Genomic DNA, 24,478 nt, shown 5'->3' with positions numbered 1-24,478 from the left:
CTAGGGGGCTTGTCACGATTCCCCCCCCCTCCATATTCTGCCAACCTGCCCCATTTTGGTACATTTCAAGCCCTTCTGACTCCTCTTCCCCCCTCCACCCTATTCAAGTCCACTTTGAGCAGATGGATGGAACCAACCTGAAAAAGTTGACAACAGGGAACGAGACAAGCAACAAGGAGGTCAGGTTGGCATGCCCTAGGCCTGGCAATGCTACCCGGCGTAGCTTGAACCTGCCTAGAGCAAGAGAATCAATCTGCAGAAACATCACTTATTTCGGAACCCACAGGAGTCTGTACATTTTGCACTGCAGACGGAACCCTTCAAAAACAGGGTTGCCAAGTTTTTAACCAGACCATGTAACGAAACCTGCAACAGCACCTTGGCATGAAGAAATCTAGCAGGCGACCATGTTCATCTCCACACCGTTTTCTGATTTCTGCACACCAAGTGACACAGTCAAAGGCAGAAGAGCTGAGATGGCCCTTTTTCCTGCTCTGTCAGCAACCACACTTGAATATTAAAACAAACCCACACTCAAGAACTTTAGTAAAACAGATGCTGTCATTCACTTACCGCTGTGACTGCTTAGGAACATGTGGAATGATGTTTCCTGATTTTGCCTTTGATCTTTTATTTCCCAACGTGTTGAAAATTAACTAGCATGTGGCGGCCATTATATGATAGGCTTCTGTCAAATATTTGCAGCCTCACATTTTAACTTGCTTCACTCTAGCTGAGTAAATAATGCCAATCTTGCTTAGTGGTCTAAATTACTGAGCCTCTTGGGCTTGCTGATCGGAAGGTCGGTGGTTCGAATCCCTGCAAAGGAGTGAGCTCCCGTTGCTCCGTCCCAGTTCCTGGCAACCTAGCAGTTCGAAAGCATGCCAGTCCAAGTAGATAAATACCGTATTTTTCGCCCTATAGGACGCACTTTTTCCCCTCCAAAAATGAAGGGGAAATCTGGGTGCGTCCTATGGGGCGAATGCAGGCTTTCGCTGAAGCCTGGAGAGCGAGAGGGGTCGGTGAGCACCCCTCTCTCCAGGCTTCAGGAAGCTCTGCGCAACCCTCGGGAGACCGGCTCCGAGGGTTGCACAGAGCTGCCTGCAGTCCCGGGATCAGCGCAGCTCTGCGCGGCCACCGGGAGCCGGGGGCGAAGTCCCGCCCCGCTCCGGATGGTGGCGCAGAGCTGCCTGCGGTCCCCGGCTCAGTGCAGCTCTGCGCGGCCACCAGGAGTGGGGCGCGACGTCCCTCCCCGCTCCGGTTGGCTGCGCAGAGCTGCCTGCAGTCGCGGGATCAGCGCACTTCTCCCCATCGCCAGCCCCACAAGCTCGGGGGACAGCGGGGAGGCAGAGCGTGCCTTCCCACTGTTCCCCGAGCTGGTTCTTCCAGCCCCGCACCTGGGGGGAAAATAATTTTTTTTTCTTTATTTCCCCCCCAAAAAACTAGGTGCGTCCTATGGGCCAGAGCGTCTTATGGGGCGCAAAATACGGTAGGTACCGCACTCGAATGCTGTTAGCCCAAAGATGGAAAGAAGAAGCAGTCCTGACTAAAGAAGAGTGGCAAACTAAATTAATGGATTATGCTGAAATCGCGAAACTAACTGGAAAGTTCCGAAATCAAGATGACAATAAATTTTAAAAAGAATGGAAAATGTTTATTATGTTTTTGCAAATGTATTGTAAACAGATAAATACTTTGGCAGGATTTTAAGAACACTTGTAATTTTAGAAATAGTACAGTAAATCTGAGGTTAGAAAAAGATTGGAGTAGAAATGATTTGCAGTTGATAAGAAATTTAGGGAACCAGGAATGGGAGGGGAGGGAAGTCAGGGGATTCGGAGAATTCCACTTTATGGAATTCATATGGTTTTATGCATAGTTCTCTTTTGTATGCATAATTCTCTTTGTTTATGGATGTTATTGCATTTGTTACTGTTTGTTTTTTTATTATATTTTGTTACTCTTGTTGAAAAATTAATAAAAATACTATTTTAAAAAAAGATAAATAGGTACCACTGCAGCGGGAAGGTAAACAGCGTTTCTGTGCACTGTGGCTTCCATCAAAGTGTCCCATTGTGCCAGAAGTGGTTTAGTCCTGCTGGCCACATGACCCAGAAAGCTGTCTGTGGACAAACTCCCTCAGCCTGAAAGCGAGATGAATGCTGCAACCCCATAGCCACTTTCGACTGGACTCAGTGGCGTAGCGTGGGGGGTGCAGGGGGGGCCGGCCGCACTGGGCGCAACGTCTGGGGGTTAGGGTTAGGGGGCACAAATCCATGGGTTAGAGGGCGCAAATTACTTGCCTTGCCCCGGGTGCTGAAAACCCACGCTACGTCACTGACTGGACTTAACTGTCCAGGTGTCCTTTACCTTTACCTTTCTGTATGGGCACAGCTGTGCAGTCTGGGACTTTGGATCAGCCCTCACTAGGGCTAATCTGCAGCTGACATGACCTGCAACTGGGCCCTGAATCAATTCAGTGGGAGGGGGCAGTTCTTCCTCCACTGTCTCCCAATCACACATTTTATTTGGGTTTTTAAAACACAGAGGAGGGGGTGGGGAGGCTGGGAAAGAAGGGGACGCAGGGTCTCCTCCCCCTCCCCATTATTTCACCAGTGCAACCCCTGAGGGAACATGCTGGTGAAGCATGGTCCTCCACTCTGCCAAAGCACAGTGCAAGGCTGTTTAAAAGCCTTTTTGCAAACAGCCCAGCCCAGCTTACAGGCTGCCTCTCCTACTTCCCCTCTACTGCCTGTCCGCATTGCCTTCTGACAGTCCGGAGCTGGGGTGATCTGAGGCTGTCCTCCCAACTTGGTTAAAAGCTTGGTTAAACCCTGGTTCCACCTAAATAGGCCCAGTTCAGTTCAGAAGTTAAAGGAAACCAGTGCCACTACTTAATGGCTATAATTGACTCATACATTTCGAGTGCACATAAACAGGTATCTGGGTCATAGCAATCTTCTTCTCACACATCATAGGTTTCCAGTGGGGTGGAATAGATGACATATGAGGTCCCGTCAAACTCTATGATCCTACATAACTGGGAAATAAGGACTTCCCCTTATTGAAATGATGTTGGATGAGTATTTTAAGTATTATTCGTTGTTGTTGTTTTTAAAAAAATATGGTTTTAAATTGCATTTATGCATTGGATTCTATTTTGTCATTTGAAGATTTTCTATTGTATCAGGTGGTTCATAAATCATCATTATAGCTTCCATTGGAATCAATGGCCTTTTCCTCCTAGGGAGAATAGCAGGTTCAAGGGACATCAGCATAACTGCTGAGCTTCAGTTTCAATGTGCAAAGGTTGGGGGTGGAGTTGTGGGGGCAGGGCAAGCCGGCCAACTCCCCTTCCACCTGTTAAAAGGCACAGGACCAAACTTGGCTATCTGAACTTTCACAAACACACAAATGTAACTGACTTCCTGTCTACCCTGAGTTGGGTGGCAGCTGATAGAAAAGGCTCTTGGAACCATGTCTTGATTTGTAGCAATGGGCATGTGTGCCACTGGCAGATCGAGTGGCTGTTTAAGCGCAGCTCCGATGACTGGTTGGAAAACTGGCAGCCATAACCACAGGCTGACACAAGGCATCAATGAGTGATGTCAAAGGTGAAGTTTGTCAAGCATGTTGCATGCCAGGGGAAAAAAACACAGAACCTAAACAAACAAAACAGGAAGGATTTTAACAGAGGTGCTCCTGCAGAGGGCATTCCCCTGAGTGTGAACAGCTGCATGCCTGTTCACCCAGCCTGACCTGCTCCCTGTATACATAATGTCCTTAGCAGTTAGGAATTTGCAGTGGTTGTAATTTTCATCAATGGCCAAGGCTGGTGCAGAACACAGATATGGAATTTGATACTTCAGTTGTTGCTTGCCTTTGAACATGTATGTTTGCAATTGCTTTCATACATCTTATTTATTTTTTGAATTTCTACACTGCCCTTCACCTGAGGCTCATGGTCTGCAGATATGGCATTTTATGCCTGCAGAAGCGGGATTTTATTAGCAAAGGGCCCACTGTCCCAAATAGGGAGAGGCAGATTTGTCAATTGGTTTTCTCTCAGTTTCTCTCTCTGTCTTTCTTCTGGTCTATTGTTCAGTCCTCTATGTTTCCACTTCAGTTTCTGCATTTTTTTTAATGCTTTCACAAAAATTCATCAGCATTTTTAGCGAAAATATCCCCTCATACACAAGTGTTTGTATGTAATTCTGGCTAATGGAGACCTTTTTGCAAAGCGATTTCCCCTGATACAATGAATTTACATTGTGGTTTTCACCAGTAACATGAATTCATAAGTACCCTGTGCCATTTTGCACACTTTACCAGGCTGCATTGCAAAAGGTGGAGAAGCGCAAAATTCGAAGGAGGCTGTGTTTCAGCTCGTGTATTGTTTCACAATGTGCAAATAAGGTAAGTTTGCCTTTAAACACGAATTGAATCAATTCCCCCCCTCCAATCCCAAACCTCCCACAGCCATTGTGCTTTACCTGGGCTGCTGTTAAAGGCACTTCTGTGAACCAGAGGTCCTATGTGGAATCCTAGGGATGGGTGAATCTATCATTTTTTGTTTCTCCAAGTTCCTCATTTTCCTATCTTCACAATCATCAATTTAGTTTTCTATATTGGCTTGTGCATTTTTCTTAAGTCTTCATGAAATTTTGCCAGCATTTTACTGCACATTATTCCTGATATACATATTTTTGCATGCAGATTTGCATACTTTATGTCCCCCCCAATACACAGCATCCCCCCTAATACAATGCATTTTCCCATGTTATTTTTATAAATATATACATTTATGCACACTTTCTCCTAATGCATGCATTCTTGTACACACCATTTGGTTGGAGAACTACAATGCAAAATTCAGAGAAGTGTGAAGGCTTCTTATATTTCGCTTTTACAAGCGAAATATTTCCCCTGTTACAAGGTGCAGTGCGTGTCATTAAAATGGTTCATGAACAAATGTGTGGCAGCTTGACTGACAGTTCAAAGGCTTCACTGCATCTCCCGAGTCCTCTTCCTCTCCCGAAAATGCCATTAACTATGTTCGCTATTTTCCCCCCAGAAAACTTTAGGGAAACTTGCATTAAAATGTGAATGAAACTGAATATCTCTTTCTACATACTGACAGCTCTCCTAATTAGATTGTCTAAACAGGGCTTAAGAACATAGTCCATAACCACCTGTAATGCAGCAATATGCAGCTGTCCCATTTGGGGATCTAACCTGTGCATTTGGTATTATAAGCACTATGATCTAATCAACTGAGATATCTTTGCTTCCATGAGAATAGCCTTCTGGATCAGGCCAGTGGCCCATATAGTCCAGCATTCCATTTCCATAGTATTTGTTCACAAAATCTGGTGTGGTGGTACCTTGGAAGTCGAACGGAATCCGTTCCGGAAGCCCGTTCAACTTCCAAAATGTTCGGAAACCAAGGTGCGGCTTCTGATTGGCTGCAGGAAACTCCTGCAGCCAATTGGAAGCCGCAAAATCCATGCTGGTTGTTCAGGTTCCAAAGAATGTTCACAAACACTCACTTCCAGGTTTGCGGCATTTGGGAGCCAAAACGTTCAACTCGCAAGACATTCGGGATCCAAGGTATGGCTGTATTTGGAAGCCTTTGCCTCTGACCATGGAGGCAGAGAATAGACATCATGTCTAGTAGCCTTTTCCTCCATGAATGTGTCTAATCCTCTTTTAAAGCCATCCAAGTTGATGGTGATCAATGCCTCCTGGGGGAGCAAGTTCCATAATTTGACTATGTGCTGTGCGAAATACCATTTTTGCTCCATAAGACACACTTTTTCCTCCTAAAAGCCAGTGTGAGAGCCAGTGTGGTGTAGTGGTTAAGAGCGATAGACTCGTAATCTGGGGAACCGGGTTTGTGTCTCCGCTCCTCCGCATGCAGCTGCTGGGTGACCTTGGGCTAGTCACACTTCTCTGAAGTCTCTCAGCCCCACTCACCTCACAGAGTGTTTGTTGTGGGGGAGGAAGGGAAAGGAGAATGTTAGCCGCCTTGAGACTCCTTCAGGTAGTGATAAAGTGGGATATCAAATCCAAACTCTTCTTCTTCTTCTAAAAAGTAAGGGAAAATGTCTGTGCGTCTTATGGAATGAATGTGTGGTCGATCGCTGGCTCCCTTTGCGGTCCGGCCCCTTGCCCAGGTCTCCATTGTTGAATGTTCTGCAGATGGAGGCTGGTTGTTTCCCCAGCGACATGTGACTGGCTGATTAGGTTATCTATCTGGAAACTGTAGAAACAGCTCCCTTTCCTTTCCTAAAGAAACTGCAGAACTGTGAGCTGAACCCAAAAAAAAGGGGCTTTCCCCCTTTCCTCCTCTAAAAACTAGGTGCGTCTTATGGTCAGGTGCATCTTATGGAGCAAAAAATACAGCTTCTTTTATCTGTTTTAAATCTGCCAACAGAATATATAAGCGATCACCCTTATTTCCAGCTTCAAAGCCCTGAACAATATTATTCCATCAGTTCTTCCCAAAACAAAGGTCATCACAAGCATCTTCTTTCTGAAACTCCGTGCATTCATTTGTTGCTGCTTCTGTTTGGTTGGTTTTTAAAAAAATGTAAGCAGGTGGATAGCTCCTGGTCTAGAGGCAAATTCGTTAAGACATCTTATTACAAAAACATCCATTTCTGAATGTTAGGAAACATCAAATGTTCTGGTTGTCTAAAGCAGCTCTATCATTCAGTTTGATTCTTTTTTCCCATAGTGTATCAAAACAAAAATAATAAAAGACCCTGTTTTAGGCAAACAAGGCCTTTAATGGAAGGTCCTTAAGGGATCATTGCATGCCTCTGTTATGGGGTCTGCTTGATCCCCTGTTACGGGGTGCAGTGCGTGTCGTTAAAATGGTTCATGAACAAATGTGTGGCAGCTTGACTGACAGTTCAAAGGCATCACTGCATCTCCCGAGTCCTCTTCCGCTCCCGAAAATGCCATTAACTATGTGATTCATCAATCAATGCTTTATATAACCCAAAAACATTTCCGTTTGGTTACCCACCAGGTCCCATTTCTTGAAGTGGGGCACCAATGTTCTCCGTGGGCAGAAACTGTCAATTGTATCTAGTTAGATTCTAAGCAATGCAAGGCGGATTTTATTTTTATTTTTAAAAGGGGGGATTGTTCCTGAATGAAGGTAGTTGGCCAGAAATACCCTTAGATGTTGTGTTTGTTGTTTCAGCTATTTTTAGAAGGCTATAGGGAAGACATGACTGGCTAAGATTGGGGGCATCAGAAGTGGCAGAGACCCACTAGGGCTGTTACGAAAACTTGAGCAACAATGCTCCACTGGGCAGCCAATAGAGGAAGACATAGTCCTCCTCTACTTTCTACTCCATCCCTCCAGGAGCAAAGAACTCACCATGGCAGCTGTGGATGGGCTAGCAGACAGCGGAGAGGTCCTTCGAAGGCGAGAGAGTCCCATCAGGCTTCTCCTTTCTTACTCAAAGTGTTTGCAAAAGGGAAACAGGGCTGCCTTGGGGACAGTCGGGATGGTGAACCAACAAGCTGAGGTTCGGTTGGGACATTTCAAGTTGATTGGCAGCGCTTGCAATGTCTTGCTCAACTCAGGGCTCTCTGCAAGCTTCGGCAATTAGTTGATCACCATGGATGGGCCACCGAGCAACCCCCCCTCTTCCCCCTCAATTTTGTGGGGCCAAAAGGTGACCAGGAAATAGCAAGCATGCAAACATCGTGTCCATGGCCACTATCCTGGCAGCATCTTCCGTTTCCAGGTTTAGCCACATATCTGATGGCAGCAGGGCCTCTTTGCTCTTTCCTTCCTTCTGCCAAACATTCTATTCTTATTTGCTTGACATATTTTACACTTACTCCATATTTTGTAGGTTGTTCTTCTTACCTCAAACGGGCCCAGCTGTAACTAGGAATGGGGTCAATCTGTCAATTTCGGTTTCTCTCCATTTTTATTTTCCCACTCTTAAGTTTAGATCTCTACATTTAAACAAGAGCTTGCAATGACAAACACACACACACACACACACAGAAAAACACATCAGAGCAGATCACTCCTAATTTATATACCTTTTAATGGCAATTTTGTGGCATTTGGGCCTAATACTCACATTTTTGCAAGCAATTTCCCCTAACAGAATGCATGTCAGTATGTGGTTTTTGCTAATGTCTCAATTTTTTGCACACGTTACCCTAGTATATGCTGCTTCTTTTTTTGAAGAAATTATTTGGCTGGAGATCTGCATTGCCAAATTCAGATGACTATGAATTCCAAAGGGCTGGCAGTGTGTCGGTCCTCATGTTGTTTTGGAATGACGCAAGTTCACCTTTAAATGCAAACTGAATTGACCCCACCTCCCGCATCCCTAGTTGTAACTAAGCTTCCAATCTGATTTGAATTGTTTGCCTAACCAGCCGCTTTACATCATGTAACAATGGCTACAATTAATCAATATTTTCAGCTCTGCCGTAGAACTGATCATTCTTGTATTCTAAGTTCCAGTCTGGTTTGTTTTTTTACTGTTATATAGTATTGCACTCCCCTGTATACCAGTGTATGTTGTCTGGTGTATATTGAACCGAAACTACTCTCTTTAAATAGGTAAATGTAAAGGTACCCCTGACCGTTAGGTCCAGTCACGGACGACTCTGGGTTTGCGTGCTAAAAATCTAAATATTTCATAATGTGTGATTAATTGCACATATAGACATGCATGCCAACAGAAACAAGTGGTTATTTGCTAATGTCTAAGTTGAGAAGATGGGAAGCAGGCAGGTAGACAATACTAGAACATCCTAGAGACTTAGGATTGCTTTTTTGGAACTGTTTCTTTGCAAATGTAGAGGTTGAGCAACTAGGAATCAAGCATGCTGGCAGATAGGTCCACTAGGTAAAGGTAAAGGGACCCCTGATCATTAGGTCCAGTCGTGACCGACTCTGGGGTTGCGGCGCTCATCTCGCTTTATTGGCCGAGGGAGCCGGCATACAGCTTCCAGGTCATGTGGCCAGCATGACTAAGCCACTTTTGGCGAACCAGAGCAGCGCACGGAAACGCCGTTTCCCTTCCCACTGGAGTGGTACCTATTTATCTACTTGCACTTTGACGTGCTTTCAAACTGCTAGGTTGGCAGGAGCAGGGACCGAGCAACAGGAGCTCACCCCGTCGCGGGGATTCAAACCGCCGACCTTCTGATTGGCAAGTCCTAGGCTCTGTGGTTTAACCCACAGCGCCACTGCCAGTCAAAAACATAGTAGCCACTTTCCCCCCAGCAAGCTCCAAACTCTGCCTTCCTACATTCAAACTGCAAAAACTTCCTCTCAGCCCATAAATGGAACTTCCTACAGCCAGTCATTCTTGGCACCGTAAGCCCACCTACACAATGAACGGCTGCACGTTTGTTTATTCGCGTGCTCAACTTTGCACCTTGCAGAAAACTATTACGAACATCTCGATTCTTAGTTAGGCTCAGCTCCCCAAATACTTGGGGGGGGGGCTGTCACTATTCATAGCAGAACTGTCAAGCAAACGTCATCCGATGAGTACCTAATGAAAAAGGCAGGTTATTGTCCCCCTCTCTCATTTTTCCCCTGCCATTTTCAGAGGTGCATGCTTGTGTTGAAGGAGGGAAGCCTGGAAAAGAATCCAGATGGTTAAAAGTGAAGGGGGACAGATGAACGCAAATAGCCTCTGCTCCAGATTTCTTCCCAATAAGTTTTGTTCTGAACATTTTTTAGAGGGGGAAGGGGTTCGCCTCTCAGCACAGCCATCACCCCATTCCTGATCATGCAGGAATAATGTGAAGAGTACAGTGGTACCTCAGGTTAAGTACTTAATTTGTTCCGGAGGTCTGTTCTTAACCTGAAGCACCACTTTAGCTAATGGGGCCTCCTGCTGCTGCCGCCGCGCTGCCAGAGCACAATTTCTGTTCTCATCCTGAAGCAAAGTTCTTAACCCGAGGTAATATTTCTGGGTTAGCAGAGTCTGTAACCTGAAGCGTATGTAACCCGAGGTACCACTGTATTTGGTAAGCAACTAGATACAGCTGCAGCTCCTACTTTAAAAGATAAACGAATGAGCAGCCTAATTCAAATTCAGGTCCATGTTACTGGGGGGGGGGTAGGGAGGTTAACCCTTTCCTCACACATTTTCCTGTGTTTTCCCTAGTACGAGCGTCGCCACATTCAAACGCTATGGGGTCGCTAACCTGTGTAGCCCTCCAGATATTGCTGGGCTTCAACTCCCATCAGCCCCAACACTAACGGTGCACTCAGACTTTTCCCTCTCTGTGAAACATCTCACTTCATGGTTGCAAGGTGCATAGAGAACAATTCAGTCTTACTGTAGAGTTCTGATTATTCAATTCAATACAGTGGTACCTCGGGTTACAGATGCTTCAGGTTACATATGCTTCAGGTTACAGACTCCGCTAACCCAGGAATAGTACCTCGGGTTAAGAACTTTGCTTCAGGATGAGAACAGAAATCATGCGGCGGCAGCAGGAGGCTCCATTAGCTAAAGTGGTACCTCAGGTTAAGAACGGTTTCAGGTTAACAACAGACCTCCTGAACGAATTAAGTTCTTAACCTGAGGTACCACTATACTGTCTGTCACACAAACATGCAGGCATACACAATCTGCACCAAATTATTTCTGTGTGGAGTTTTCCTGTTCAGGTTCCAGCCAGCCAGCCAGGCTTTCAACCAGGGCGTGCCATTTTCTGTTTCCCATGCCCAACAGACATTCAGCATTCCATGGCCAGTGAGCATGCTCAGTCCTAAATGGGTATTTTTTTGTTCTCCCCGAAGTGGAAGGATCCTTTAAGGCAAGCATCCCCAAACTCAGCCTTCCAGATGTTTTGGGACTACAAGTCCCATCATCCCTGACCACTGGTCCTGTTAGCTAGGGATGGTGGGAGTTGTAGTCCCAAAACATCTGGAGGGCCGAGTTTGGGGATGCCTGCTTTAAGGGAATTTTCCCCTACTTTCTGCAAAACTCTGGGTTCTCTCAAGCACACTGATAGCTTCCCCATATTTCTGAATTGCCTTGTGTTGGCTGCAAAGTTGTGGGTACTCAGCTTCTGCAATCAGTTTTAGTGGGAATAGATGGATAAATTGATGGATGGATGAATGAAAGACACACACACACACACACACACACACACACAATGATAGTTCTTCCTTTCTTAAGAACCTCAAGCACCACTTCTCCCCATATGAGCCAACCTGGACCCTGCAATCATCACCTGAGGCGCTTCTTTGTGTGCCTTTCCCCAAGAGAGGGCAGAGGCTGACAACACGAGTACAGGCCTTTTCTGTGGTGGCTCCCTGTTTATGGAATGCTCTCCCCATTAAGACTCACCAGGCGCCTTCATTAAATACCATTAGGCTCCAGGCAAAAACATTCCACTTCTCCCAGGCCTTTGGTTATTTAAACCAAAGTGTTTGTGGGAGGGAGGTTATTGGTTCCCTTTTGCTGTTTTGTGTCATTGTGTACTTTATATTCTCAATTTGCATTTTTACGCTGTGAAGTGCCCTGCGATCTTCGGATGGCGGGCGGTCTACAAATTTACTAAATAATAATAAACAAATCCTTACAGAATGCCCAACTTTGTGCATTTCATTAGTTCTCCGCCCTGCGTTTCATCTCCTCTTCCTTGCCTCACAATTCCTTTTTAAAAAATAAGGTTTGTTGCCTTATTGAGCATCAGATAACGCCCAAAGGGGACAGCAACTCTCTGCATCTTATTAGACCTCTTCTCGAAATGCTGGTGTTGGTTCTCATGTCGCAATGCCTTGCGTTATTAGCATCCCTTCACAAGAGCTTCCCGAATTGGCTTGCCTAAGATTTACCGACGTGTAAATGGAGGGATGACCCATCAGCCTCCGCTCATTATCGGGGCACTTTTTATCTATAGGGAGAGAAGTTAATGACAGAAGCTCTCTCGCTCTCTCTTCTCTCTCTCTCTCCCTGCCTGATGTCAGAGCTGAGAAAGCTATGAAGGGTTTATAAGCGCTTGTATCGCTTGCGAACAAGACAGGTGGGGGAAAAGGTAGCCCAGAGTCAGAAGCAAGTGTGGGATTGTTCCCTGCACGATTGCTTCTAATACTGGCATTTGCTAGATTTCCTCGGCTCCTTCCTCAGCCACTGACAGGTAACCGGGTTCTTATTTGGAAACCGAAATCAGAAAAAAGTATAGAAAAGAGGGGTGGATTCTAAAGTAACGCAAACTGGAAATTTTGCCGGGATTGAGGTGGGAAATTGTTAAGGCAGAATTCTGTTAAAACATCTGGGGAAACAGAAGAGATGTTTTCTAATTGTTTAGATTGGAACGGGGATCTTCGGGTTATTCTTTCTGTTCTGACACTGAATATTCGGTGTGGATGCAATTGTAGTGCTCAGTGTGCAATGAAGAGCGAATGTTTCTGGCTGAAGTTTGTCTCGTGTGATTTCTTTCCCCACCACTCCCAGAAAGACCCGGAGGAGAGATGTGCAGCCTCAAAGGACCCTTCCTTTTCATCATTTTGTCTATTACTTTAAATTCCCTGGAAGCGACGCCTGTTGACAGGTCAGTAACTATTAAGCATATTCTGCTTTTTAAAAAGAAGTCAAATGATTAAATTTTTTTTTGTAGTGTTGCACATGTGGATTTGGGGGTTTGGGCGTTGTTGTGTTTGGCCATATCAATTGCAAAAGGCAGAGGGAGGGCAGGAGATAAAGAGGAAGGGAAGGAGGAGGAGAAGTGTGAAAAGAAAGAGCAATTTTGCTTTTTATCCTTGTTTAAAGACTTCTCTCCTTGGCTGATGATTTATCCGATGGCACTCCCAACAGACAAGAGTGGCTCTTACCCATCGTCTCCCGAAGTAGCGGCTTCTTGGGAATTAACAGTGCACTGATCGGAGAGGAAGCAATAAAGCCCAGAAGGTACCAAATTTGTTTGGATTGCTTTTGATTCAGATGCAAAAGATACGCAGAGGGATGGTGTGTTGTGTTGTGCATTTGAGGCTTGCCTAGGCATTGCGTTCAAAGTTCCTGTGGTTATTTCATATCTCCAGACAATGTTTGCAATATTCTCCAGCTCCGCACCTTCAGATGCAATTTGCACTTTCGCTCATTCCACTGCTAGCATATTTGGCAGTGAATAGTATATCATTGCTTCTGTTTTATAGAGGTTCTGCTAACAAGTCTCTCATAGCTGCCTAAGATTTTAACCCTCCTTGAATTTATTTCCAAAAAGCACTTTACCAATCAGGTAGTAAGATCGAATAGATCACAAATTTGGATTTATTTATTTTTTTATGTGGTGAACTTGACAATGATGCCAATTTTGTTTAATTGAGATTGCATGAAGTGTTACTGTTGATACAGCAAGGATATAGCTATAGATCTGGGGTGTCTCATGAACTCCAGTGTTCTTTCCTAGAAGTCACTTTTTCCTTGAACATAAACTTTCTTGGAAGTAGAAAAGAAAAATACAAATACTAAATGGCTGTCAGCAATTTATCCTAACTACTCTAATCCACAAGAAATAGCTATTGGGTGAACAAGTGGGAAGATTTAAGAGTATTAAGATTATTTAGATCCCTAATACCTTGAGTATGCAGTATTTCATTATTTCCCATTTGCTTTAATTAGAATCAAACTGACCCCCAAGGCCATTTTAATGAAATAAAAAAGGAGGAATGCTTAACATATTTGGGGGGGGGGCATATTAAATATCAGGAAAGCCACAAAGACGCATGACTCAAACTTTTGATACTTTTCAAACTTTGCAAAGGTTTCGTTTGCATGGAGTTACTGCTTTTTGATTTCTCAAAGGATTATTGCCTAGGATTTTTCTTTCCTCCTATCCTAAAAAGATGTTCAGGAGAGAGTGTTAGCAGGCATGGAAATAAGACTTTAGTTTTTAAGTCTTCCTTGCTCAGATAAATGTACACGGTTGTTCACACATTACACTGCACACAGGTATAAGCTGTCACTCCACACATTCAAGCGAGCCCTTGTTCATTTGTACACAGGTGACTGTACACTCATCGAACATTACTTGTGAATGACTGTACGAGTGTGCACAGCTCAACTATTTTCACACACAGACTGTGCATTCGTCGAATGTAATGTGTGAATGTTCCTTACAACCTAAAAAATAACAACCATGTAAACAGTTACTGTGTTTGTGTGCTCTTTGTGAGTTCCGGGAGCATTTTCATTTAAGGAACCATAAATACTGTCTTAGTAAACAGCTATAAAAAGAGCAATTTGGATATAAACAAATGAAACAATATAATAAAGGGCAGCAGGCCATGGTAGGCTTCCTAAGTGCCTAGCTAATTTTAAATTAGTTTCCTAATTTTAGTAAGGGAACCGTGCTCAGCCTCAGACCATGCCTTTTGTAGGGAGATGAATACCTGTCAGAGGATGCTAATTAAAACAACAACAACTATGTAGGTAGCTGTGAATGGAGGTGTGCTCTTGAAATTCTTTGCTGCAATTCCCTCCTCATGTGAGAGACATAAGGAGTGAATGCACAGTGCAGATTTTACAAGTAGGAACCGTGATGCTCATTCAGTATCGATTCTCGTGCTTCCACTTGTGTGAGTTCTTGTGCAGACAGGCAGACATCACTGGATTTCAGCAGGTCTAGTGTCCAAGCCTTATGAGGAATGTTTGAGGGAACTGGGCATGCTTAACCTGGAAGGTGAATTCTCTTTCATTGGAAGAAGAAGAGTTTGGATTTGATATCCCGCTTTATCACTACCTGAAGGAGTCTCAAAGCAGCTAACATTCTCCTTCCCCTTCCTCCCCCACAGCAAACACTCTGTGGGGTGAGTGGAGCTGAGAGACTTCAGAGAAGTGTGACTGGCCCAAGGTCACCCAGCAGCTGCATGTGGAGGAGTGGGGAATCGAACCCAGTTCACCAGATTACGAGTCCACCGCTCTTAACCACTACACCACACTGGGTGGCCATCTGCCATGGATGCTTTAGCTGATATTCCTACATTTCAGGGGGTTGGACTAGCTGGTCCTCAGAGTAATTCATTCAGCAGTTGCTTTATGCCTGGTAGAAGGAGGGGAATTGGAGGGGAATAAATCCTCTCCAAAATGCCCTGCAAATGTATGAATGTTAATAACCCTTGTAAGTTACACAGAAAAGACCCCCCATTTAGGTGTCATTCAATCGATTTGAGCAGCAGCTTCATGGTATCTTCAGAGAAAGATAATTATAGTATAGTTAAGTCATTAAGCAGCAACAATGACTCAATGTTAACTTTCAGATGCACTTTTTAAAGGCTATTTAGAGAACTTGCTGATATCATGAGAATGATTAGCATGACAATATCTTGCTCCCATCAGCTACTCCTGAAGAAAGAGAAGAGCTCCATTCAGTGGCAACTGCTCCCCCTAAAATACTTTCCTCCAACGTCTTCCCTAGTTACCAGCTGTTCTTTGGTCCAACCAACAAAGATGGAAGTTGCTGGCCTATGTGTTAGCTACACCTAAGCTGAAATCTAGTCTCCTCTGTGATTTGTGGCTCCATGGGCCAAATCTTTATGTGGATTGGCCTGATAGGCCGCCCATTTGTCAATCACCTGACATCACAATGGCATCAGGTCAGAAGTGTTGCTAAAATGGAAGGTTCCCCCTCCTTTGTTTTAGCATGCATACCCCTTCTGGATCAGAAAGCAATTTTCAACAGAATCCCCTGCCAAAAGAAGGGAACAGGTGCATGTAGTCAAAACAGGATTTAACCATGTCCTCCTGACCATTAGATGATATCACAAAATGTCCATGTGGGCCTGACCTATATTATTACATTACATTATTCTATGATTCTATAGGTTTTCAAGCAGATGTTGGTTGGTCATCTGTCATTGATGCTTTAGTTGGAATCTCCTTTCTTGGAACTTGAAGCCATTGGTTTGAGTCCTAGCCTCTGGAGCAGGAGAAAACAAGCTTGCTCTATCCTCCATGTGATAGCCCTTTAGGTATTTGAAGATGGCTATTATATCTCCTCTCGGGCTCCTCTTCCCCAGGCTAAATATACCCAGTTCCTTCAACCGTTCCTCATAAGGCTAGACCCTTGATTATCTTAGTTGCCCTCCTCTGCACATGTTCCAGCTTGTCAACATCCTTCTTAAATTGTGGCACCCAGAATTGGACACAGTATTCCAGGTGTGCTCTGACCAAGGCAGCATAGAGCGGTACTATTACAGGGGTACCTCGGGTTAAGAACTTAATTCGTTCTGGAGGTCCGTTCTTAACCTGAAACTGTTCTTAACCTGAGCTACCACTTTAGCTAATGTGGCCTCCCGCTGCCGCTGGAGCACGATTTCTGTTCTCATCCTGAAGCAAAGTTCTTGACCCGAGGTAATATTTCTGGGTTAGCAGAGTCTGTAACCTGAAGTGTCTGTAACCTGAAGCATCTGTAACCCGAGGTACCACTGTACTTCCCTTGATCTGGGCATTATACTTCTGTTGATGCAGCCTAGAATAGCATTAGCTGCTGCTGCATCACACTGTTGATTCATGTTATTAAGACCCTAGATCGTTTTCATGCGTACGACTGGCAAGCCAGGTGTCCCTTGCCTTATATTTGTTCAGCTGCTTCTTCCTGCCAAAGTGTAGAACCCTACTGAAATTCATTTTGTTAGTTTGGGCCCAGTTCTCCAATCTGTTGAGGTCATCTCGAATCCTGATTCTGTCTTCTGTGGCGTTTGGTGTCATCTGCAAATTGGATGAGTATCCAAATAGGTTGAACAACAGCAGACCTAGGACAGAACCTTGCAGCATCCCACTTGTCGCTTTTTTCCAGGATGACAAGGAACCATTAATGAGCACTCTTTGGGTTCGGTCAGCCAGCCTAACAAATCCACTAAAAATAACCTCATCCAGCCCACATTTTGCCAGCTTCTCCAGTTTCCCTGCCAGAATTTCCACCTCAGTTCACATTTGCTTTTGGCCCTGCCTATCACTGCCATGCGACCCCCCCTAGACATTTGCCCAAATAGGAGTGCAAACCTCAGGCTGAGAAACATCATGTCTTCCCACCCCACCACCTTAGAAAATCTAGCCCTTGTCTCTCTGAGCTGAAACCTATTTCCTGACGGGATGGCTTGAAGAATCGTTTTCAAGCATCCATGATTGTCAGTGAAATCAGCTCATATACAGAACAAGGTACAATGTCGTTATATGGTTTCAATGCAACTGAGATATTGGCTTCATGCACTGAGCTTCGTTATTTATTAACCTCTTCATTCAGCTTTAAGAAGAAAAGATCTGGAAAGGTCCTGCAAGGATTGGTGTGACTGATTAAAATCCACTAGGTCTATTGTTATTGTGCTTGTTTGACAGCTAGAAGAATCTTTTCATTCTTGTTCCACTAGGAGCAATCTTCAAAAATTGCTTCATGTGGGATCGTAACAGAAAGAAAAGGCAATTGTACTTTTTTGGAAAAGAAAGGAAGAAGAAAAACCCACAAGTCCATGCCTAACTGGTTTGGATTGGTAAGAGGCCTATATACAGTAGATGGGCCAGCCCTGATTTCAGCTACATAATGATCCACACTCCGAGAATAAACTTTAGTAAGTAAGATTTGGATCATAGTTGTTTGCAAGATGAGTTTACTTTTCAAATTAAACATGGAAAAATATATCTCTATGTCAGACAGAAGGTGCAATCTTTTATCCATTAGGATTGCAACTTCGACAAAACATTTAACAAAACATAGATTTTAATAGATGGGGATCACTGTAGTATTTAGATGTACAAATAGCTGGAGATGTAAATGTCAAGGGAAAGAGGGACAATACCTTGCTTGATTGTTAGATCTCTTGATAGAACTTGTAGAATCATGTGTTGGTTATCCCATGCCGTCCAGGTCAGCAAAAACAAGTGAAGGTTCATGACAGTTGAATGAATTTTATTATTATGGTCACAGACCAGTTCCAGCTCACTTATAATACATCAGGAAAATCATAAAACACAACAGGAATACATTGAATTGCAATTGGGTATAACGGAGACAATTCAGATATAGTGACAGATAAAAATATACATTAAATCTTGATCACTAAAATATAACCTAAAATTGTCATTTAAAACCTTGATCATTTTGGTAGTACAGCTTGTTCCCTAAGTTTTATGGCACTCATATAGAATTTGGCCACCCTTAGCGTGATCTCTAGATCCTTGTCCTCTACCAGGAGTTTTAGACATAAGGTTCATGACAGTTCAGAGAACTTTCTTTCTGAGATAATCTATTTCTAGGTTAATGAAGAAAGTGTGAGAGTCCAAAGTCACTTCACAACACAGCAGAGTCAAACAACGCAATGTGCAAAGTTCAATAAATAAAGAGGAGGCTGACAGCCTACACCAGGGGTAGGAAACCTCGGGCTGGGGAAGGGGGGCAGATGCAGCCCTTGAAGACTGTCTATCTGGCCCTTGGGGGCTTTTCCCAGACCATGCCTTCTCCCCAGACATGACCTCTGCTGACTTGCTGTGATTCCTGCATTGCAGAAGGTAGGACTGAATGACTCTTGGGGTCCCTGCCAACCCTTCAGTACTATGATTCTAGCAACTGGTAATTCAAGCATCACTGCCTCTGGTCATAGAAGCAGAGCAGAGCCATCACAGCCAGCTAGCTGTTCCACCGATAGCTGTACCTATGATCATGTGCTCTACCTCCACAGTCATGCTTCTGAAGGCCAGTTGCTGGAAACCACAGGAGGGATCTTGTGCTCATGTGCTGCTCCCTGGTTGGCCACTGGGAGAACAGGAAGCTGGACCACCCATTAGCCTGATTCAGCAGGGCCCTTCTTCTGCACTTATTTATTGATTAGATTTATCTACCACCGTTCATTGTCTCAGGGCCAGTTATGTTCTAGTGAAGCAGCTTAATGTTGCAATCAGCCATGGCAGCAGGAGTGCCTGTCCCAAGGTTTTCTTTTCTTTTTCTTTTTTTCTTTTTGAATATTTTTTATTAATTTTAGCATACAAAAATTTTAAGACATACCACACAAATTATTATACATATATCCTTATTTTGACTTCCTTCAGCATCTCTGATAGCCTTCCGTCTTAATTATTTCTCCTGCAATTCCTAATTTAATATTGCCTTTACATTTTCTAACAAATCATTTCTTCCTTTCCATTTTTACAATATTTCTTAAATTACTTCTCACAGAGCTTCTTGTAGCCCTACAAACGTAATTTGATCATCGCAAATACTTTCAGATACTCTGTAAATTTAGTCCAGTCTTCGGTAAACCTCTGGTCTCACCGGTCTCGGATCCTTCCTGTTAGCTTGTCTAATTCTGCGTAGTCCATCAATTTCATCCTCCATTCTTCTAATGTTGGTAATTCTTCTTGCTTCCATTTTTGGGCCAATAATATTCTTGCTGCCCGTCCCAAGGTTTTCACAGTGGTGTGTCTCTTCTTTTCAATGTCCCCAGCCACCGCCTAGAGAAACGGAAGTGCAACACGGCCACGTGCGTGACACAGCGCCTGGCAGACTTCTTGGTCCGGTCCAGCAACTCCATCGGTGCGATCTATTCGCCGACCAACGTGGGGTCCAACACCTACGGCAAGAGAGACAGAGAGCCTCCAACCTATCTACAGCTTTAACGTTGCAAGATGGTGAGGATCACAGTCCTCCTTAGGGATTCCCCCTCCCTCCCTCTGTTTGTTGTTTTTTTAATGTACAAGGACCTGATCCTTAAAAGTCCTCCACCCAAGTTCTCTTTGTCTGAACGAGGCTGCCGCTCGGGAAAGCAGCCTGTGGATTTGGCTGCCCACATGACCCCTCTCCCTTTTGGTCATTGAATACCTGTCTATCCTTCAGAGTGCCTTGTTTTCTTTGTGTGGTATCTGATGTACGTGACTTTCAAGGATTCACCATGCCTCTGTCTGTGAAGGATGAAACACGTAGCGCTCCTGCAATGTGGTTGTGAAACGCCTCCCTTCAAAAGAAAATAAACTTCACGCGCCCATGCCACAAAACCTGAAATGTAAAAGTGTGACAGCCACTCGTTTCTCTTTCTTTCATTTTTTTAAAAATTAAAACATTTTAAAAAATGACAAAATGCAAGGTGTACATCCTTGTAGTCCCACCTGAGTGGAACCATGTGTCAGGAGGTCCTACACATGAGTAGGAGTCTGGCACAGACACATGCCCAACTGGCATGTTCCCTCCCTCCTGGTCGTTCATTCGGGAGATTCAAAATCTTTCTCCAGTCTGAACATCACAGCGACTGATACCTTAGAGCAGCGGTGGCCAACTTCCAAGAGACTGCGATCTACTCACTAAATTAAAAACAGGCAGTGATCCACCAGTTGGGTTCAGGTCAACATTGTTGAGCTTTTCTTAGAGAGAGGGAAAGCCCCATTTTATTGGGGTTCAGGTCAAAGTTGTTGAACTTATTTTAGGGAGGGGAAAAGCCCCAATTTTAGGCTTAGCTTTGGGAGGGGGGGTTGCACCGTTTTTACACTATTTGGGTGGTCAAAGAGAAGCAGCAACTCACCAAAGAATCGCTGGGGGGGGAAAACAGCCTGGGTTTGTAAACTCCATCTTCCATTCTCCAACAATGGAGGGTGGGGCGGGGCAAGGGGTCAGGGCCGGAAGGGGACCAGGGACTGACTGCCATCAACCAAAACCTTGCAGGGATTGACCAGTAGATCATGATCGACCTGTTGGACATCCCTGCCTTAGAGGCATCAGCACACTTCAGGATCAGCAGAGTATAGGCAGTCAGCGTACAGACTCAGTAGCGCAGCATTTGGCTAAACTACGTTTATTTACATATACACACTCAGAGCATCATAACTCAGCTCCTTCCTCTTCAGCATCAGACAGCAGAAAGAGAGAACAAAGGACAAATGTTCTACATCACAGAAACACAGTAATACAAACATCCTGTCTCTGTGACTTCCCACAACGTGGAATGAAAATATACACCGTCATGTGATAAAAACAATCTCATGACTGCAGCACTGGAAAAGAATCCTAACACTATGGTCTTACCTGTTGAACGTGCCTTAAGCCACTCCATATACCAGGGATGGAGAGCCCTGGCAGTGAGGATGAGGGGATTTAGGGTTGTGTGGATGAGGTACATGCACTGGGGGTGCTCTCTGAAAGCCAGATAAGAGAGGTGCTGGGCTTTGGGAAGGAGGAGGGAGGTTCTGACAGCATCCTGAAGCCCTCCCACTTCCTTCCTAAAGCCAAGTGCCTCCTTACCCACCTTTGGGCTCACACAGGGCACCATAGTGCCTAAGTCTGCCACTAGCCCTGGGTCTGGAGACAGAACATGCCCCCCTCAGACATCTCTATTTGGCCCTCAGGATGAGTGGTCAGAGGGAATAGAGGGAGCAGACTGGGAGGAGGAGGTGTCGGAAGCTGAAGACGTATCAGGGTTTCGTGAGCAGGAAGAGACTGTGGCAGAGAGCAGTACAGAGTAGAGGGAAGAAGCGGGGGGGGGAGTTCAAGAGACAGAGTGAAGGCAGGCTGCTGAAGAAGCCAGGGGGTCTCCCCTTCCTGCTGCGACCAGCTCCCTTCCTCCCTGGTCCCCGAGGACCAGAAGTGGTATGAAGGGAGAGGACCAGAGACAAGGAAGCCTCAGATTGCTTGTGATGGCGTTGCAGGAGGAGGAGACTTAAAGAGCTGTGGGAAGTCTCTGACCTTCAACCTTCAGTCCTCACAACTGCCTCACTGGGGCAAGATCTACCTGGAATAGTTGCTGTGCTCACGAGGCCTGATCTCCTGCGCTGTTTTGTTTCTTTGAATAAACCGTTAACTTCACTGGCACCGTGTGAGTTATTGCTGCCCTGCTCCTGCCAATCGCTCTGCCAACCCCTCACTGTAAGCAAGCCCCACTTGTGTCAAAAGGATATTTCTATTTAATGAGCCTATTTCACAGTTTACAATAAAACACATCCAAATATAACAATAAACATACACAAGTCATGCGTGAACTGGCTACTCCAGCAGGCACAGCAAAGAGATCCCAGAATAAATCTTTTGGAGCCTTAGCTCAAAGCCCTCTTAGACCTTTGGCATCAATTGTCACAAATAATAATGGCCTCCATCTAAGCCAGGGGTGGAAAACCTCAGGCCTAGGGGATGGATGCAGCCCTTCAACAGGCTCACAGGTCTTTCACCAAGCTACTCCTCCTCTCCAGGCCTCAATAGCTCAGTCAGTAAAGCATGAGACTTTTAATCTCAAGGTCATGGGTTCAAGCCCCATGTTGGGCAAAAAGATTCATGCATTGCAGGGGGTTGGACTAGATGGCCCTTGTGGTCCCTTCCAATTATACAGTTCTATGGTTCTTTGACCTTCCTCAGTACCCTTCCAAGTCCTGTAACCTGGCTGGAATGCATCCTTGAACTGATAATACTTCTTTTTTGCTTGAATAGAGACACAGTTGGAGTGTTTGCATGGGATGCGGGTGGCGCTGTGGGTTAAACCACAGAGCCGAGGACTTGCCGATCAGAAGGTCGGCAGTTCGAATCCCCGCGATGGGGTGAGCTCCCGTTGCTCAGTCCCTGCTCCTGCCAACCTAGCAGTTCGAAAGCACTTCAAAGTACAAGTAGATAAATAGGTACCGCTCCGACGGGAAGGTAAACAGCGTTTCCGTGCGCTGCTCTGGTTTGCCAGAAGTGGCTTAGTCATGCTGGCCACATGACCTGGAAGCTGTACGCCGGCTCCCTCGGCCAATAAAGCAAGATGAGTGCCGCAACCCCAAAGCCGGTCACGAGGAACCTAATGGTCAGGGGTCCCTTTACCTTTATCTAGGAGTGTTTGCATGAAAAAACCTCTGATTTGTGAGTGGCTGCTGGAATGCAGCCAACAGTACAAAGGTAAGATTTGCACCCATTGTTTTCCCCACCTTTGGATTCTGGCCCCTACCGCCAACGGCAAGTGGCCCCTGGAAGATTGCTGTTAAGGGGAATGCAACCCTTGGGCTGGAAGGACTTCCCCACCCCTGATTGAAGCTGAAAGTATTCCTCTGAGTTGCAAACCGGTTTTGCCCTTCCTTGTGGGGGGAAAGGAAACTCTGTTCTTCCAAGCCCGGGAATGCTGCGTTATTACATTTCGTGCGCCAGTCAAATCAGAAGGATCATCTTCACAAAAGTCATTACGCGCTGTGCTAATCTGAAAAGCCGACAAAAGGCTGAAGTCAAATCTCAGGGCAAGATAAACCATTTAAAATGCTAATCGTTGTGCAACTTTGTTCTTCCTTTGTCATGCTAAAGGTGCTCTAACAATAGAATGTATGAAAATTATCTCCATCACGCATGCAGGTTTGCGTCGCTATCGTGGGACAATGCTGAACTGCTTTGCATGATCTGTTCCTGTTTGAATCCTCAAATTAAAGAGAAGAGTTCAATTTCCATTTGGAGTAATATTTTAGTGGAAGAGAGAGAGAGAGAGCAATAAATGTCTGCACCAGAATCTCACTACTTTCTTTTGACATTGATTGCTTTGAGGTGTACAGAGCTGGCAGCCACTTGACACATAGAGCACATGCCTTTGTTCTACCTCCACCTTTGGAGCAATACGCCTCTGAATACCAGCTTCTGGGAATTGTGAATAAGGAGAACACAGTCCTGCTTGTGGGTTTCCCATGGGCACCTGGTTGGCCACTCTGAGAACCAAACTCTGGACTCTTCTTCTTCTCTTCCTATAACACCATCAGTTGATGCCATTGACAGCACCAGTGTCAGCTTTGTCTCTGACCCCAGGAGTCCTCAAAAGCTCTGTGCAATTCTATACATGTCTACTAATAAGTCCTGATGGCTATGTTCTGCATCTACAATTGGTGGCAGCGATGCTTCCAAATTCAAATGTTATTATCATTATCATCGACATCAACAGGGCAACCACTGTCGCTTGTGCCTGCTGACCGCACTTGGCAGACTAGCAATTCTTGCATACAGTTGAATAATATAAAGGCTGCAGATTAAAATCAAGAAACTAAGGGCTTATCCCCATGAAAATCCACCTTAAAGCTGAATTTGGGTTTTCTGTGGATTGACATTTGCTCCAATTAAAGAGTGTTTTTTTGTGGGGAAAGCTCTGGAGCAAAAAAGAAAAAGCTGCTCAGACACAGAGCTTTAAATTGCGGACCGTGCCTGGATCACAGCAGCAAGATTTTTATATGTACAAAGATGGAAAGAGTCAGTGTTCTCCAAGGTCAAACTAGGGCTGGACTAACTTTCCATCTGTGAAGAGGGACTTTCAAGGGGCATGAAAAGCTCCCCACAGACATGTGTTTGGCCACTGTGAGAACAGGGTGCCTGGCTAGATGAGCCATTGGCCTGATCCCACAAGCTCTTCTGACATTCTGATGTTTTCTCCTGTTTTCCCTGATACAGTTTTTCTCCTTGCTCCTCTTGTACAGTGTCCTCTCCTGTCTGTCTTTTCGCCTCCTTCCTTCCTAGGGATGAGAGCCCCAGACCATTCTATACTATTGTACTTCCT

At 44.9% G+C, this 24,478-nt stretch overlaps 2 protein-coding genes across 5 annotated transcripts in view; one reads left to right on the top strand and one right to left on the bottom strand.

Annotated features, from left to right (window-relative positions):
• SLCO1A2 (solute carrier organic anion transporter family member 1A2) overlaps positions 1–594 on the bottom strand; it is a 39,685-nt gene extending 39,091 nt beyond the window's left edge. Inside the window, exon 1 of the mRNA XM_081210009.1 lies at positions 574–594. The gene's annotated coding sequence lies outside the window, so the exon portion shown is untranslated. The remainder of the gene's footprint in view (positions 1–573) is intronic.
• Positions 595–4,341: 3,747 nt separating this feature from the next.
• IAPP (islet amyloid polypeptide) lies at positions 4,342–20,080 on the top strand. 4 transcript variants are annotated; one of them, XM_081210579.1, is made up of 4 exons: positions 4,342–4,416; positions 12,474–12,570; positions 12,789–12,926; positions 19,451–20,080. In XM_081210579.1, exons 2-4 carry the CDS (start codon positions 12,491–12,493, stop codon positions 19,620–19,622), a joined length of 390 nt encoding a protein of 129 aa, XP_081066705.1. In that variant the 5' UTR covers positions 4,342–4,416; positions 12,474–12,490; the 3' UTR covers positions 19,623–20,080. The 4 variants fall into 4 exon arrangements, with proteins under 4 accessions (XP_081066705.1, XP_081066703.1, XP_081066704.1 ...); XM_081210577.1 differs by lacking the exon at positions 4,342–4,416 and adding an exon at positions 11,826–12,006; XM_081210578.1 differs by lacking the exon at positions 4,342–4,416 and adding an exon at positions 12,016–12,156.
• Positions 20,081–24,478: the final 4,398 nt, after the last annotated feature.

This window comes from Podarcis bocagei (assembly GCF_964188305.1).
Source record: "Podarcis bocagei genome assembly, chromosome: 10".
Taxonomy (NCBI): Eukaryota; Metazoa; Chordata; class Lepidosauria; order Squamata; family Lacertidae; genus Podarcis; species Podarcis bocagei.
Note: the sequence above shows the minus strand (reverse complement) of the source record. Positions and strands in the feature narration are given on the sequence as shown.